General features: G+C 42.3%; 1 protein-coding gene across 2 annotated transcripts in view; it reads right to left on the bottom strand.

Moving 5' to 3' along the window:
* Nucleotides 1-11,270: 11,270 nt before the first annotated feature.
* The window catches only part of ERICH6 (glutamate rich 6), a 35,476-nt gene continuing 33,362 nt past the window's right edge, over nucleotides 11,271-13,384 (bottom strand). Inside the window, exons 14-15 of one of the 2 annotated variants that reach the window (XR_006207557.1) lie at nucleotides 13,035-13,160; nucleotides 11,271-11,730 (exon numbers count right to left, since the gene is read on the bottom strand). Coding sequence is in view for 1 of the 2 variants with exons in the window: in XM_042956485.1 (XP_042812419.1) it covers nucleotides 13,134-13,160 (27 nt within the window). In the remaining variant the exon portion in view is untranslated. Of the gene's footprint in view, nucleotides 11,731-12,918; nucleotides 13,161-13,384 lie in introns of those variants that run through there. The other variant, XM_042956485.1, reaches the window with a different exon arrangement.

Below are 13,384 nucleotides of genomic sequence, written 5' to 3'. Positions count from 1 at the left end.
GGCTGTGTGTAACTCCTCCATGGCATCTTATTTCTCTTGGGGGAGCGTGCGTGTGTGTACACATCATCCTAAGAAACAGAGTGAGCTACGTTAGAGGCTCGTTTCCTTTAAACTTCTATAAACTTTCTGTCCAGTCTGTAGTAAAGCGCCATGCTTAAGAATTACTATAGTGACTGAAGGAGTAGGTTCCAGGAAATTTGTACCCAGAAGACGCATGTGGAAAGATCCTGAGAAGCACAACTCCGAGTTATAAAATGTTGAAGAGTGTTACGATACCAAAAAGCTAAGTAAATACCGTACAGAGTAACGTAATGACAAACATGCTGGAACAAAAGCCTCTGAAAGCCTTGAGGGAGGCAAAAATGGTAGCCCAGTAAGTGCTGCCTGTGAATGAGTAGGTGGATGAATGAATGGGTTTTGTTAAGGCAGTGGCTCTCGACTGTGGGGGTTTTATTCTCTAGGGGACGTTGGTGAGATACTTTTGATGACACGACTGGGAGGCAGGGTGTGTTGCGCCCGGCAGCCGTGAGCAGAGCCAGAGATGCCGCAGATTAACCCACAGTGTCCAAGGCAAGCTTCCACCACAACAGAGAATCTGGTCCAAAATGTCAGTAGGGCCGGTGTTGAGAACTCTGGGTTACAGTTAGAGTGGGACAAGGGTGCTGGGAAATGCGAAGAAGAAGACTGAGCAACAGACTAGTCAGGAGACACGCTCGGGGACATCTGCTCATGCAGAGTGACTCAGAATGGAGCCTCACAACCACAGCCTCCAGCTGGGACCTGGGAGGGGAAGTGCCTTAGCTCAGCCAGCCCCTTGGCGTGGGGGAGGACAGCCCTTTTCTAACTGAGCCTGAAAGGGATTGCTGTCAGCGAGGCCTGGTGTGCTCTCAGAGCATCCCCTTTGCCTCTTTGAGATGTTTTCTGTGTTTACATTTAAAATTACCTTCACAGAGGAAGCCTTTCATTCCAATAATGAAATAAAGGCTAAAATTGGAGGTGACAAACATTTTCATGGGAAAGACTGTCAAATGTAACAAGCCAACGAATAAATTGCCCTTATTAAATCCTTTTTCTTTTTGAATAGGAAAAAATGTCACAGAACTTTGCTTACTGTTGGTAGTGGCCCACCCCGGAGGACAGAAGTGGGTACAGAAAGGCTTCAGTGTTTCCCATGGAAGTTCCTGTTTCCTTGGAATGTGTGCTAAAGCGAAGCTTTGAAATACATAACCTAAGGAGGTGGGGGGGTGGGGGTGCCCGTGGGCGGGGAGATTGATTTTGGGGAGGTTTCCCCCTCCTCCTCCCTGAAGTATTTGCATTAATTAGTTGGATGGTAAGAAGTGATAACATTCCATACCACTGGAGTCCAGAAATGTTTTCCAATAATTACAATGTATTTTAATCATCTGGGCCTCTACCTTTCCTTAGGCTGACTGAGGCGGGGGAAGTAGCTTTAGAGTCTGCACTGAGAGCCAAGCAAATCCGCACTTGTAAGTCAATCCTATTCTTGGAATTTTCCTGCTTCAGAATAACACTTCCATTTAGTCCCTTAAAAGCTCTTTTTGGAGGGGTTTCTGTGTGTTTGGTAACGTGAAGGATAAAAGTTGCGAAGATGTGTAACACAATTTCTACATTCAGGGAGCTTAGAACAGAAGACACACAAAAATGTTAAACATGGCAAATCCTGATACAAGAAGCCTCACAAGAGGGCCCCCGGAGCAGAGAAGGATGGGACATTGGATTTAAGCCCTTGAAGATAGAATTTTCGATACATGGATATGAGGGGGGGTGGCACAGAAGGAACAGCGTTTTAGAGATCAGAAAGCACAGAGGCACAGGGTCTTTGTGGCTAATTCCTGTAGGGGAAGGGGTCCAGAGCATAGCATATGGAGGAGGGGCAGGGGACGAGGGATGATACAGTGGGAAATAGGCTGGAAAGGTGGGTTGGGGAAAGATGATTGAGGGCATTAAGAGCTGAGGAATTGGGCTGTGTTCTATGGATGATAGCCACAGAAGGTTTTTGTGTGGGTGAGCAGTGAGATCAGATCTGGATTTTAAGAAGTGAGTGTGGCTGTATTCCCACCAACAGTGCAAAAGTATTTCTCTTTCTCCACAAACTGACGCAGCCACTGTGGAAAACAAAAGTAGAACTACCAGGGCACCTGGGTGGCTCAGTCAGTTAAATGACCAACTTTGGCACAGATCATGATCTTACTGTTGGTGAACTCACCAAAGCCCGCATCGGTTCTGTGCTGACAGCTCAGAGCCTGGAGCCTGCTTCAGATTCTGTGTCTCCCTCTCTCTCTGCCCCTCTCCCGCTCATGATCTGTCTCTTTCTCTCTCTCAAAAATAAACATTAAAAAAAAAGTAGAACTACCCTACAACCTAGCAATTTCACTACTAGGTATTTATCCAAAGGATACAAAAATTCTGATTTGAAGGGGCACGTGGACCCCAATATCTGTAGTAGCACTATTAACAATAGCCAAATTATGGAAATTATCGACTGATGACTGGATAAAGAGGATATGGTGACTGGATAAAGAGGACTGGATATATACTGATGTGTGTATGTGTGTGTGTGTGTGTGTGTATATATATATATATATATACACACACACACACACAATGGAATATTGCTCAGCGATCAAAAAGAATGAAATCTTGCCATTTACAACAACATGGATGGAACTAGAGTGTAGTCTGCTAAGTGAAATAAGTCAGAGAAAGACCAATATGATTTCACTCATGTGGAATTTAAGAAATAAAACAGATGAACATAGGGGAAGGGAAGGAAAAATAAGAAAAACAGAGGGGAGGCAAACCATAAGAGACTCTTAAATACAGAGAGCAAGCTGAGGGTTGCTGGAGGGAAGATAGGTGGGGAGATGGGTTAAATGGGCGATGGGCATTACAAGAGGGCACCAGTTGGGATGAGCACTGGGTGTTCTATGTAAGAGATGAATCACTAAATTCTACTCCTAAAACCAATATTACACTGTATGTTAACTAACTTGAATTTAGATAAATTTTTTTAAAAAAGGGATTCTGGCTGTAGTGAGGATATGGGGTGGGAATGGAGGGGAGGCTGGGAAGGGGAAAGAAATATCCAGAGGCTCTAACAAAATCATTATTCTGGCATTCTCTTAGCATCTCTTTAGACTTCTTTGACCTTGGAAATATATACTGTAATTTATTCAATTAAAAAAACCAGTGTGAGCTTTTGTGGTTACAGTCCCTTTGTATTCGAGTTTTCTTTTACTTTAGGGTTCCGTATCACACTGAAACTAGACTCCCTCAGAATTCTCCTCCTTTAAATCTAAAGTTTCATGTTTACAATACAGCTTTTAACCCTTGGGTATCATTTACATTCCTCTCGGTATCTATTTTCTGCTCATTGCCTAAGGAGCCTCCCTTCTTGCCCTGAGAGCATGAAATTCACTGTAATTAAAGTGCCTGGTGGTTTAGTGTGATTGTTCTTTCTTGTTTTTCTGAGACGTCATCCTTGCCCTCTGTGGCCCAGCCCAGGGTATAATCTTAATTAACATCTACAGTCCATGTCATGTGAGTACTGATTTCAGGAAGGACACTGAGCCTAGACCTTCACTTAGGGGGTTAATTTTTCTTATTAATTCCAACGAAAATTGTATGATGGAAAGTAAACTGATTACTCCCTTGAACTGAATGAGAACTCCATGTCAATACAAGTATGAACAGGACCAGAAGTGTTATCTTGATGAAGTCTGAAATCTTGCTAGGACTCTGCTGGGCTGCCTGATACATTTAGGATTCTAACTCCCACCCCAATCAAAATGGCATAATGTACTTGTTTTTTTCCTGGAGAGTAGTGGGTGGTGACTGAAGATTTCTCAAGTGTCCCTCATGGTGGGGTTGTGACTCTCCATCTTTTTCTCTTCTCAGAAATTCATTTAATTGGGATTAACTGCAACTGAACCTTCCTGAATAGACTAGAGAAAGATGAGATATGTGAAATGACTATTTTCAGAAATTGGACAGCAGGCAGTGCAGGACCTTGATCCCTAAGAGGGAAATAACAAGGAACTACATACAATGGCGTAGGCTTTCTCTTGGAGGCCGTACTGACGTAGTCTGCTATAACAAAATATCATAGGCTGAGTGGCTTAAAAAACAGAAATTTATGTTCTTACAGTTAGGAAACTAGAAGGCCAAAATCGAAGTGCAATCAGGGTTGGTTCCTGGTGAGGCCTCCCTTCTGGCTTGTGGATGGCTGTCTTCTCACTGTGTCCTCACATGATCTTTCTTCTGTGCCCACATGGAAAGAGAGAAAGAGAACCCTGTGTCTCTTCTTAGGACACCAGCCTGGGCACCTGGGTGACTCAGTCAGTTGAGCATCCAACTCTTGATTTCAGCTCAGGGTTGTGGTATCAAGCCCCATGTCAGACTGTAATGAGCATGGAGCCTGCTTGAGATTCTCTCTCTGTCTCCCTCTGTCGCTCTCTCTCTCTTTAACCGGGGGGGGGGGGGGTGCGGAACCAGTCCTATAGGATTAGGACCCCACTCCTATGACCTCATTTAATTACCTTACCAAAGGCCCTGTCTCTAAATGTAGTCACATTAAGGATTAGGGCTTCAGTATGTTGGAGGGAACACAATTGAGTTGGTAACAGAGGCACTTTCCAGACCAACGTGCAGAGATCCCAAGCAGAGTGCAGTCGTTTTACTAAGCTGAGGAGGCAGATTGGAGTTCAAGGAAGTGGCTAGAATTTTAGGAAAGAAACCACAGAGGTGGGAGCTATGTGAAGAAAGACCTCCAGAAGTCTCCATAGTTCTCTTGAGTGTAATGCTGAAACCCCATGAGGCTGTACAAAGAATGGAGGGTTGTAGGAGCACGATTCCCAGAGCTCAGAAAGGCTGAGAATCATTCATGTGTTGAGCTGCTAGAATGGAGATTTATACATGTAGGACATTCAGTCAAGACTCCAGAAGGTTACCCCTTGGCAGTAGGGCTGAACTAGCCCAGAGTAAAGACTGCCCTCAGCTCACACCAATAAGCTTAATAACAAGCCTTGAAAGGCTCACCATGATCCAAAATTAACCTAATTGCCTCACAGAGTGCTCCTAATGCCCTGTAAAGGAAACAATAAACTTTAACAATCCCCAATATAGAGTTTGTGATGCTGATTTAACAAAAAAATTATTGCGCATGGAAAGACTCAGGAAAACGTGAGTCATAGCCAGGAGAAAAAACTGATAAATGGAAGCTACCCAGAAATGACTAACATGATGGAATTAGCAGACAAAGATTTTCATACAGTTTTTTGTTTTTGTTTTTGTTTTTTTTACCATTTATTTATTTTTGAGAGACAGAAACCGAGAACGAGCAGGGGAGGTGCAGAGAGAGAGAGAGGGAGACACAGAATCTGAAACAGGCTCCAGGCCCTGAGCTGTCAGCACAGAGCCAGATGCGGAGCTCGAACCCACGAACCATGAAATCATGACCTGAGCTGAAGTCAAATGCTTAACCGATTGAGCCACTCAAACACCCCAATGCAGCCTCCCCTCCATTCCCACACATGTTCAAATATTTAAAAACATGAATATAATCACAAGAGAAATTGGATGTATAAAAAAGGAACCAAATAGAACTTCTAGCAGCGGAACAATGCAATATCTTACATGAATAATTCACTGAGAAGCTTATAAGAAGATTAGACACTGATGAAAAGGTCAGTGAATTTGACACAGCAAAAGAAACTAAACTGAAGGAAGAGACAAAAGACTGAACATCAGTGACCTGTGGGACAATATTATGAGAGAGAATTTTTGAGTAACCAAAGTTTTGGGGCAGAGAGAAGAAAATATTTGAGAAATAATGGTGAAAAATGTTCCCAAAAGTCTGTGTTTTGTTGAAATACAATTCACGTGCCACACAATTCACTTATTTAAACTATACAAGTTGATGTCATTTAGTATATTTACAGGCTTGTGCAACTATCATTGCAACCTAATTTTAGATCATTTTTGTCCTCCCTAAATCCCCTCCAATCACAGTCGGTTTTAGAGTAATTTCATCACCTTCAAGAGAACCTCCAATACGATGATAATTAGAACTGGCTGGAGCAGACATCCTTGAATATTCCTGATTTTGGTGGAAAGCGTCTAGTCTTTCACCTTTAAGTCTGATACTAGCTGTGAAGTACCTAGAGATGTCCTCTATCAAGGTGAGGAAGTGCCCGTTTTTTCTGCGGTTATTAAAATGATCATATTTTCTCTTTATTCTATGTTATTGTCTGTTACATTAATTGATTTTCAGATGTTAAGCCAACCTTATATTCTTCGAATAAATTTCACTTGGTCACGATGTATAATCTTTTTTATATGTTGCTGGATTCGGTTTGCTAGCATTGGTTGAGAATTTTTACATCTGTATTTCCAAGCCACATAGATCTTTAGTTTCTTTTCTTATGCAATTTTTGTCCAATTGGCTATCAGGGTAATACTGGCCTCATAAAATGGGTTAGGAAGTGCCTATTCCTCTTCTGTTTTTTGGAACAACTTGTGAAGAATTCGTATTCTTCTCTGCATGTTTGGTAAAAATTTACCAGTGCTGCTCTCTTTTCTTTGGGCCTGAGCTTTGTAGAAAGTTAAAAATTACTGATTTGATCTCTTTACTTATTATAAACCAAGTCCCATTTTCCATTTCCTTTTTTTGAATTTTGTTTAATGTTTATTTATTTTTGAGAGACAGAGAGAGACAGAGTGCAATTGGGGGAGGTGCAGAGAGAGAGGGAGACAGAATCCAAAGCAGGCTCCAGGCTCCATACTGTCAGCACAGAGCCTGATGTGGGACTCAAACTCTTGAATTGCAAGATCATGACCTGAGCCGAAGTCAGACGCTTAACTGACTGAACCACCCAGGCGCGCCTCTTTTATGTCAGTTTCAGTATTTTGTGTATTCCTGGCAATTTCTCCATTTCATTTAAACTACCTGATGTTAGTATACAGTTGTTCGTAGTTTTCCCTTATAATCCTTTTTATTTCTGTAAGTTTGGTAAATGTCCTCTCTTCCTGTTTGAAGTAATTTGAGCCTTCTCTCTTTTCCCTTGGCTAGTCTAGCTAAAGTTTTGTCAATTTTGTCTGTCTTTTCAAAGAACCAAATTTTGGTTTCATTGATTTTTTTTTTCTACTGCTTTTCTACCTTGTGGAAACCAGTAATAAAGAGAAAAGTCTTTAAAACAGCCAGTGGAAAACAAGACACATTGATTACAAAGGAAGAGGTAGCCTTGCAATATAGGAGATAATATAATAGCACTACACTTAAAATGGATGCATTGATTCTTTTTAAAAGTTGATTAAACAAACAAAAAATCACATTTTCTTTGAGTCTGAGGTTGTCAGTTTGATGTCTGCATGAGACCGTATGCTTTACCAGGAAAAACGCTTCTTCCGTCCCTGAATTCCTAGACAACCACTGTGTCCCTGAGTTCTTCATAGTAGAGGTGGTGATTTTTCTTTCCGGCACAAAGGGAAAGAACAGAACTAATAGGTCCTGCTGATACTACCCACAGTGTAGGCACAAGTCTGTGCTGATCATGATGCTTGTAAGGAAATTTTTTTCTCGCTTAGTTTAGCCCTAACCCAGTCATTATCAACTTTGGCTGTTCTTTAGAATCAGCTGGGAAGCATTAAAAAAAGGCTGAAGCCCATCCACATACCAGACCAATTTAAATTTAGAATCTAGTGGTGGAACCAGGCCCTCTGGTTTTGTGCGTGAATGTGTGTGTATAAATATAAAAAATATGTGTATATAAAATATGTATGTATAGGTATTTGTATGTTGTGGGGATTTTTTAGTGTTTTTATTTACTTTTGAGAGAGAGAGAGAGAGAGACACAGTGTGGGCAGGGGAGGGGCAGAGAGAGAGAGGGAGACACAGAATCTGAAGCAGGCTCCAGGCTCTCAGTCGTCAGCATAGAGCCCGATGAAGGGCTCGAACTCACAAACTGTGAGATCATGACTTGAGCCGAAGCCGGACAGTTAACCGACTGAGCCACCCAGGTGCCCTCTTTGTTTGTTTGTTTGTTTATTTATTTTATTTTTTCTATCACATGCGTCTTTTAAAATATATAACAAAGTGGAAAGAATAGTGATTTTCAAACAGGTGGTATGTTAAAGAAGAGTGAGTTTGGGGCGCCTGGGTGGCGCAGTCGGTTAAGCGTCCGACTTCAGCCAGGTCACGATCTCGCGGTCCGTGAGTTCGAGCCCCGCGTCAGGCTCTGGGCTGATGGCTCGGAGCCTGGAGCCTGTTTCCGATTCTGTGTCTCCCTCTCTCTCTGCCCCTCCCCCGTTCATGCTCTGTCTCTCTCTGTCCCAAAAATAAATAAAAAATGTTGAAAAAAAAAAAAAAAAAAAAAAAAAAGAAGAGTGAGTTTATGTATTTTTTTAAATGAATAAAGGTGGGCATCATATTGCCATAGCATTTAGAGTCCATCAGTCTCATTTTAGAAAGTAATGTTTTACTTCAAAATGTCCAGGTTTACAGTACATTATAAATTACATTCTTCACAACCACTTAAACTTATTATGAGTCCTTATAGATATCAAATGAAAATTGTGCAAGGGAGAACATGTATTAAAAACATTTTTTTAAGGGCAGGAGAAGGGAAGAGTTAGAAGATCACCAATCTGGATGGATTGCTTTCTTCCTTCTGGAGGCCCAAGGGCCATTCACTAGGATATAATTTATTTCAAACCTTGTCTTTATAGTTCAGTGAAGCAGAAATGGACCTGTGCTTTACAACTTCATCTATTTTATGATTGATGAACAGTAAGCACTACAGAAACTTAAATGTGTGCTTGCAGAATTGTGTGGGTGTTTCGGACATGGCACTTTCTATATATAATCTGTGGGCAACGGAGAAACACGTATGTCTTTGTGGCACAAAGTTACTTTTACTATTGTTAAAATGTATTAACATAGCTTATTTTAATAGTAATAATCAAATCATTCTCTTCTAACGGCATCTTTCACTTCCCGTTAGTACTTTAAATTATCTTGTGGGGCGCCTGAGTGGCTCAGTCAGTTAAGCATCTGACTCTTGTTTTCGGCTCAGGTCATGATCCCACAGTTTGTGAGATCAAGCTCCATGTTGGGCTCTGCACTGACAGCGTGGAACCTGCTCGGGATTCTCTCTCTATCTCTCTCTTTGCTCCCACCCCCCCCCCACACACAAAATAAATAAAAACATTTTTAAAAATCTTAAAAAAAATAAAATTATCTCACCTAACTGATCTATTTCTAGTTCTGTTAATCCTCAGAAGAGAGGTGAGATCCTTTCCTGGTTTGGGAAGGACCATGTGAATGGACTGCTGGGATCTGTGCACGTTTAATTCTGGGTCTTTGTAACAATCACGGTGGCTCCTTCCCATCACTGAGCACAGCTTACCAGCAGGCCGGGTAGCTGTACCCACGTTCTCTCTAGTGGTCACTACAGCCGTGGGAAGTTGATTCTATCCTTTTCAGTTTATAGCTGAGAGAAGTGAGGCTTAGAGAGGTTAAGGATCTAGCCCAAGGGCACAGAGCTACTTGTGGGGAGGTGGGACTTGCCCCTGGATTGTCTAACTGATGATTTCCACTTCAGCACACACCTCTCTGGGCTCTGGCTCTTGGTGAAGAGCATCCAGGTGAGTAACAGAAGGAAGAACATTGGATGGGATCTAAAGACCAGGGCTCGCTTTCTAGTCCCAATGCCTGGTTAGCTGTGAGACCTAAGGAAGTCACTTAGCATCTTGCAGGCCGTGTTGTTCAAAATTTGCAGCATCATGTGAGATTTAAACTGTAATCAGTACAAGAGTAAGACAGAGGATTCATTTGTCCTGTTTCCTAGTTCTTATTTTGTTGTAGAATTAGTGAAAAACCATCATACCATCTTTTGATTACAGAGGAGTTCATAAAACATCATTTGATTTTGTGGAATTGGGAATGAGATTGTTTTTCCCCGTCTCTGTTGAATGGCGCAGTGAGTGGATTGTCAAAGCTTGCAAGCGCATGGGTGTGTGTAGCATCCCTGCTTGATCTTGGCATTGGGCAAATGAATCAGGTGGTATGGGCACAGGAAAATGTAGCACATCTTTTTAGATAGAAAAATATCACCTGCGTGCATTCCAGACAGTCCACGAATTGAATGAACTCGAGTAGAGAATGCCTAAATTGTTCACGTTAAGCTCTGAATCTGGTCTCTGTCTCTGGAGAGTCGTGTAAGGGTTGAGTTAAAGAAAAAACAAGAATACCATTTGTATTAAAGGGACATCACTTATTCTGATGAGGAGAGAAGAAATTTCTAAGTTCCAGCTTACATGGCCTGATTCCCTACTCTAATTTCAAGAGCCCAGCTAAAGCTTCTGCTGACTCAAAGAATTGTTGCTTCTCCTAAAAAAATTGCTTCAAATGCCTTCTGTGTTTGCTCACCTGCTTCTGGTTAGTCTTGTAAAAAAGTGAAAAAGATCAACTTTGGCTATTAAAAATATATATAAAGAATAATTAACGAAGGCCTATGAACTTATTAGCACCTTGCTTGAGAGCTAGTCAAAGCTCCTGTCCCCCCTGTCCCCATCACATACGCTTCAGTGGTAGCACCAGCCTGAAACTTGATGTCTATCACTCCCCTGCCTTTCTTTATACTTTCCTGCATAGGTGTGTCTACCTAAAGGATATATGGCATTGTTTTGCATGTTTTGAGACTTTATATAAATAGAATAATACTGAAGTATTCCTCTGCCCTTTTGATTTTTTCCTTCAAAGTGAGACCATTTTTGAGGGTTATTTGTGTTGATTCAGATAGTCTAGTTCATTCACGTTCAATGCTGTTTGATATTCCACTATATGAATACACCACGTCTTAGTTGAAGCTGGTAAAACAAGCACCACAGACTAGATGGCTTATCACCAACATGAATTTATTTCTCACAGTTCTGGAAGCTGGGAAGTCTGAGATCACAGTGTCAGTATGGCCGGGTTCTGGTGAGAGCTGTCTTCTGGGTTGCAGACTGCTGATTTCTCCTTTCATCCTTACATGGAGGAAGGAACGTGAGCTAACTCTCTGGGTTCTTTTGATAAGGGTACTATTCCCATTGTTTTGTTCTTAATGGTTATTTTATTTATTTTTGACAGAGAGCGTGGGGAGGGGCAGAGAGACAGGGAGACAGAGGACCTGAAGCGAGCTCTGTGCTGACAGCTTAGAGCCCAACGTGGGGCTGGATCTCATGAGCCATGAGATCATGACCTGAGCCAAGATCAAGAGTCAGACGCTTAACCAACTGCACCACCCAGGCGCCCCAACTATTCCCATTCTTAAGGGCTCTCTATCTTCATGACCTAATTATCTCCAAAGCCCCCACCCCCACCCCCTCCAAATACCACCACACTGGGAATTAGATTTCAACGTATGAGTTTTGGAGGAACACAAACATTCAGTCCATAACAACACAGTTTACCTGTTCTGTCGGTGGACATTGTGTTTTGTGATTACAAACAATGCTGCAAGCACAAGCTTGTTTTTTGTCCTCTTGTGTAAATGTGTGTTTCTCTAGGATTTATCTGTGTAGGGCTGGAACTTCCATGTGTTGGGTTCGCATATCCTCAACTTTACTAGGTAGTGTAGATTGTTGTCCAGAATGATGCCACCAATTTACATTTTCTCCAAAGGTATTTGAGTGTTACTGTGTTTCATCCTTGCCCCCAGCTTATCATTACTGGGTAGGACAGAGAAAAAGTACAGGGCAATGAGCAGTTAGATCAACTCTGCAGACTTGAAACTGTCCTTAAAGAAAAGGACAAGTGTTTGCGGAATAAAATCCAAACTCCTTACCATGGCATACACAGCCCTGTCTTATCTGGCTTCCTCTTACCTGGCCACCCTCCCCGGCCTCCCCTCATTCAGGGTGGCCTTTTTTCTATGACTGGAACATACAGGCAAACTCATTCCCACCTCAGAACTCGTTTTGTCTGCCTGGAACACTGTCTTCCCAGTTCATTGCATGACTGGTTTCTTCTTAGCCTTTAAAAATCAGCCCTTCTGAGAGGCCTCCTCTGACCACACAATTTAAAGGAGTCCCCCTCTTTGTCTTCCTAATTACCCCATAGCTCTCATTCACATTACTCTGTGTGTTTTTTCATTGTATTTATCACAATTTGAAATTGCTTACTTTGTTTCTCTAACCAGAATGTAAATGGCATGAGAGCCACAAACAATGCCTGACACGTGCCAAATCTTTACTGAGTGAATGAATTGCCGCTTTCTCTACTTGGTAACTTGTTACCCCTTCCTATCGCTTCTCTCGCATTCACTGTCCCAGTATTTTGCTGACCACTGGTGTATAGATTGGGGTGAATGTAGAGGACCCTGATAGTATCCTATATAGACACCCTGTCTAGTGCTATTTATGTCCTTCTGAGACGTCCCAAGATCTCATGCGTTGAATCTATCCACAGTTGAATCTTTCTCCTTTTCTTTTTTTTTTTTAAATGTTTATTTATTTTGAGAGAGATTGAGATAGCGCTAGCAGGAGAGGGGCAGAGAGAGAAGGAGAGAGAGAATCCCAAGCAGGCTCCCTGCTCTCAGCATGAACTGTGAGATCATGACCTGAGCCAAAATCGAGTTGGGACTCTCAACCAACTGAGCCACCCAGGTGCCCTTGAATCTTTCTCTTTGGAGTAAAGTCAGACCATCCCCCTCTAGCCTCAGTGCCTGGAACCGATGACTATCATCCTTCTTTCTCCGTCTTTCTGGAGGTCATTGTGGCTTCCATAAGTGCTTGGTAGAGGATGGGGTTTGCCTTAGTCATCTCTGGCCCTTTCTTGCCAACTGATGGTGTGGAAGACTCCTCAAGGGGCCGAGCATATATGCATTTACTCCTCATCTGGGTAGTGGCGACTTTGTGAGCATCACTTGAATCAGCTGTGATTCCTGAATCCAGCTGACCTACTAAAGGATTACTTGTTGTTTCTGGGAGAACATACGATAATTATTCTGAGACTGACCAGTTGATTCACTCACCTTTGTGCCCTCCACCCCTCGTGACACCTCGTTCCTGGGCTGGGACAGGCGGTCTCTTTGGCGTTCTCCCTGTACCACTTCCAGTCACTGCCCTTAACCTCATTGTTTGTCATGGTCTCTTTTTCCCTGAGGAGAGGGAAATATGTTTTTAAGCTTTGTATCATTAGTGCTTGGCACAAAGTAGTCATTTAATAAGTGTTTATTAAGCAGATGAACAAATAAGTAGATGGAATGAATTCTAGACCTGGAATGAAAACCTGGTTTATTAAGACATTCAGGGTGCCAGCCGGGTGTCTGACAGGAATTTGTAACCCATGGCCGCTCAGCTCCAGAGAAAACCAGGTTTTCCA

Source organism: Panthera tigris, chromosome C2 (genome assembly GCF_018350195.1).
Source record: "Panthera tigris isolate Pti1 chromosome C2, P.tigris_Pti1_mat1.1, whole genome shotgun sequence".
Lineage (NCBI taxonomy): Eukaryota > Metazoa > Chordata > Mammalia > Carnivora > Felidae > Panthera > Panthera tigris.
The sequence above is the reverse complement of the archived record's forward strand: the minus strand, read 5'-3'. Positions and strand labels throughout refer to the sequence as shown.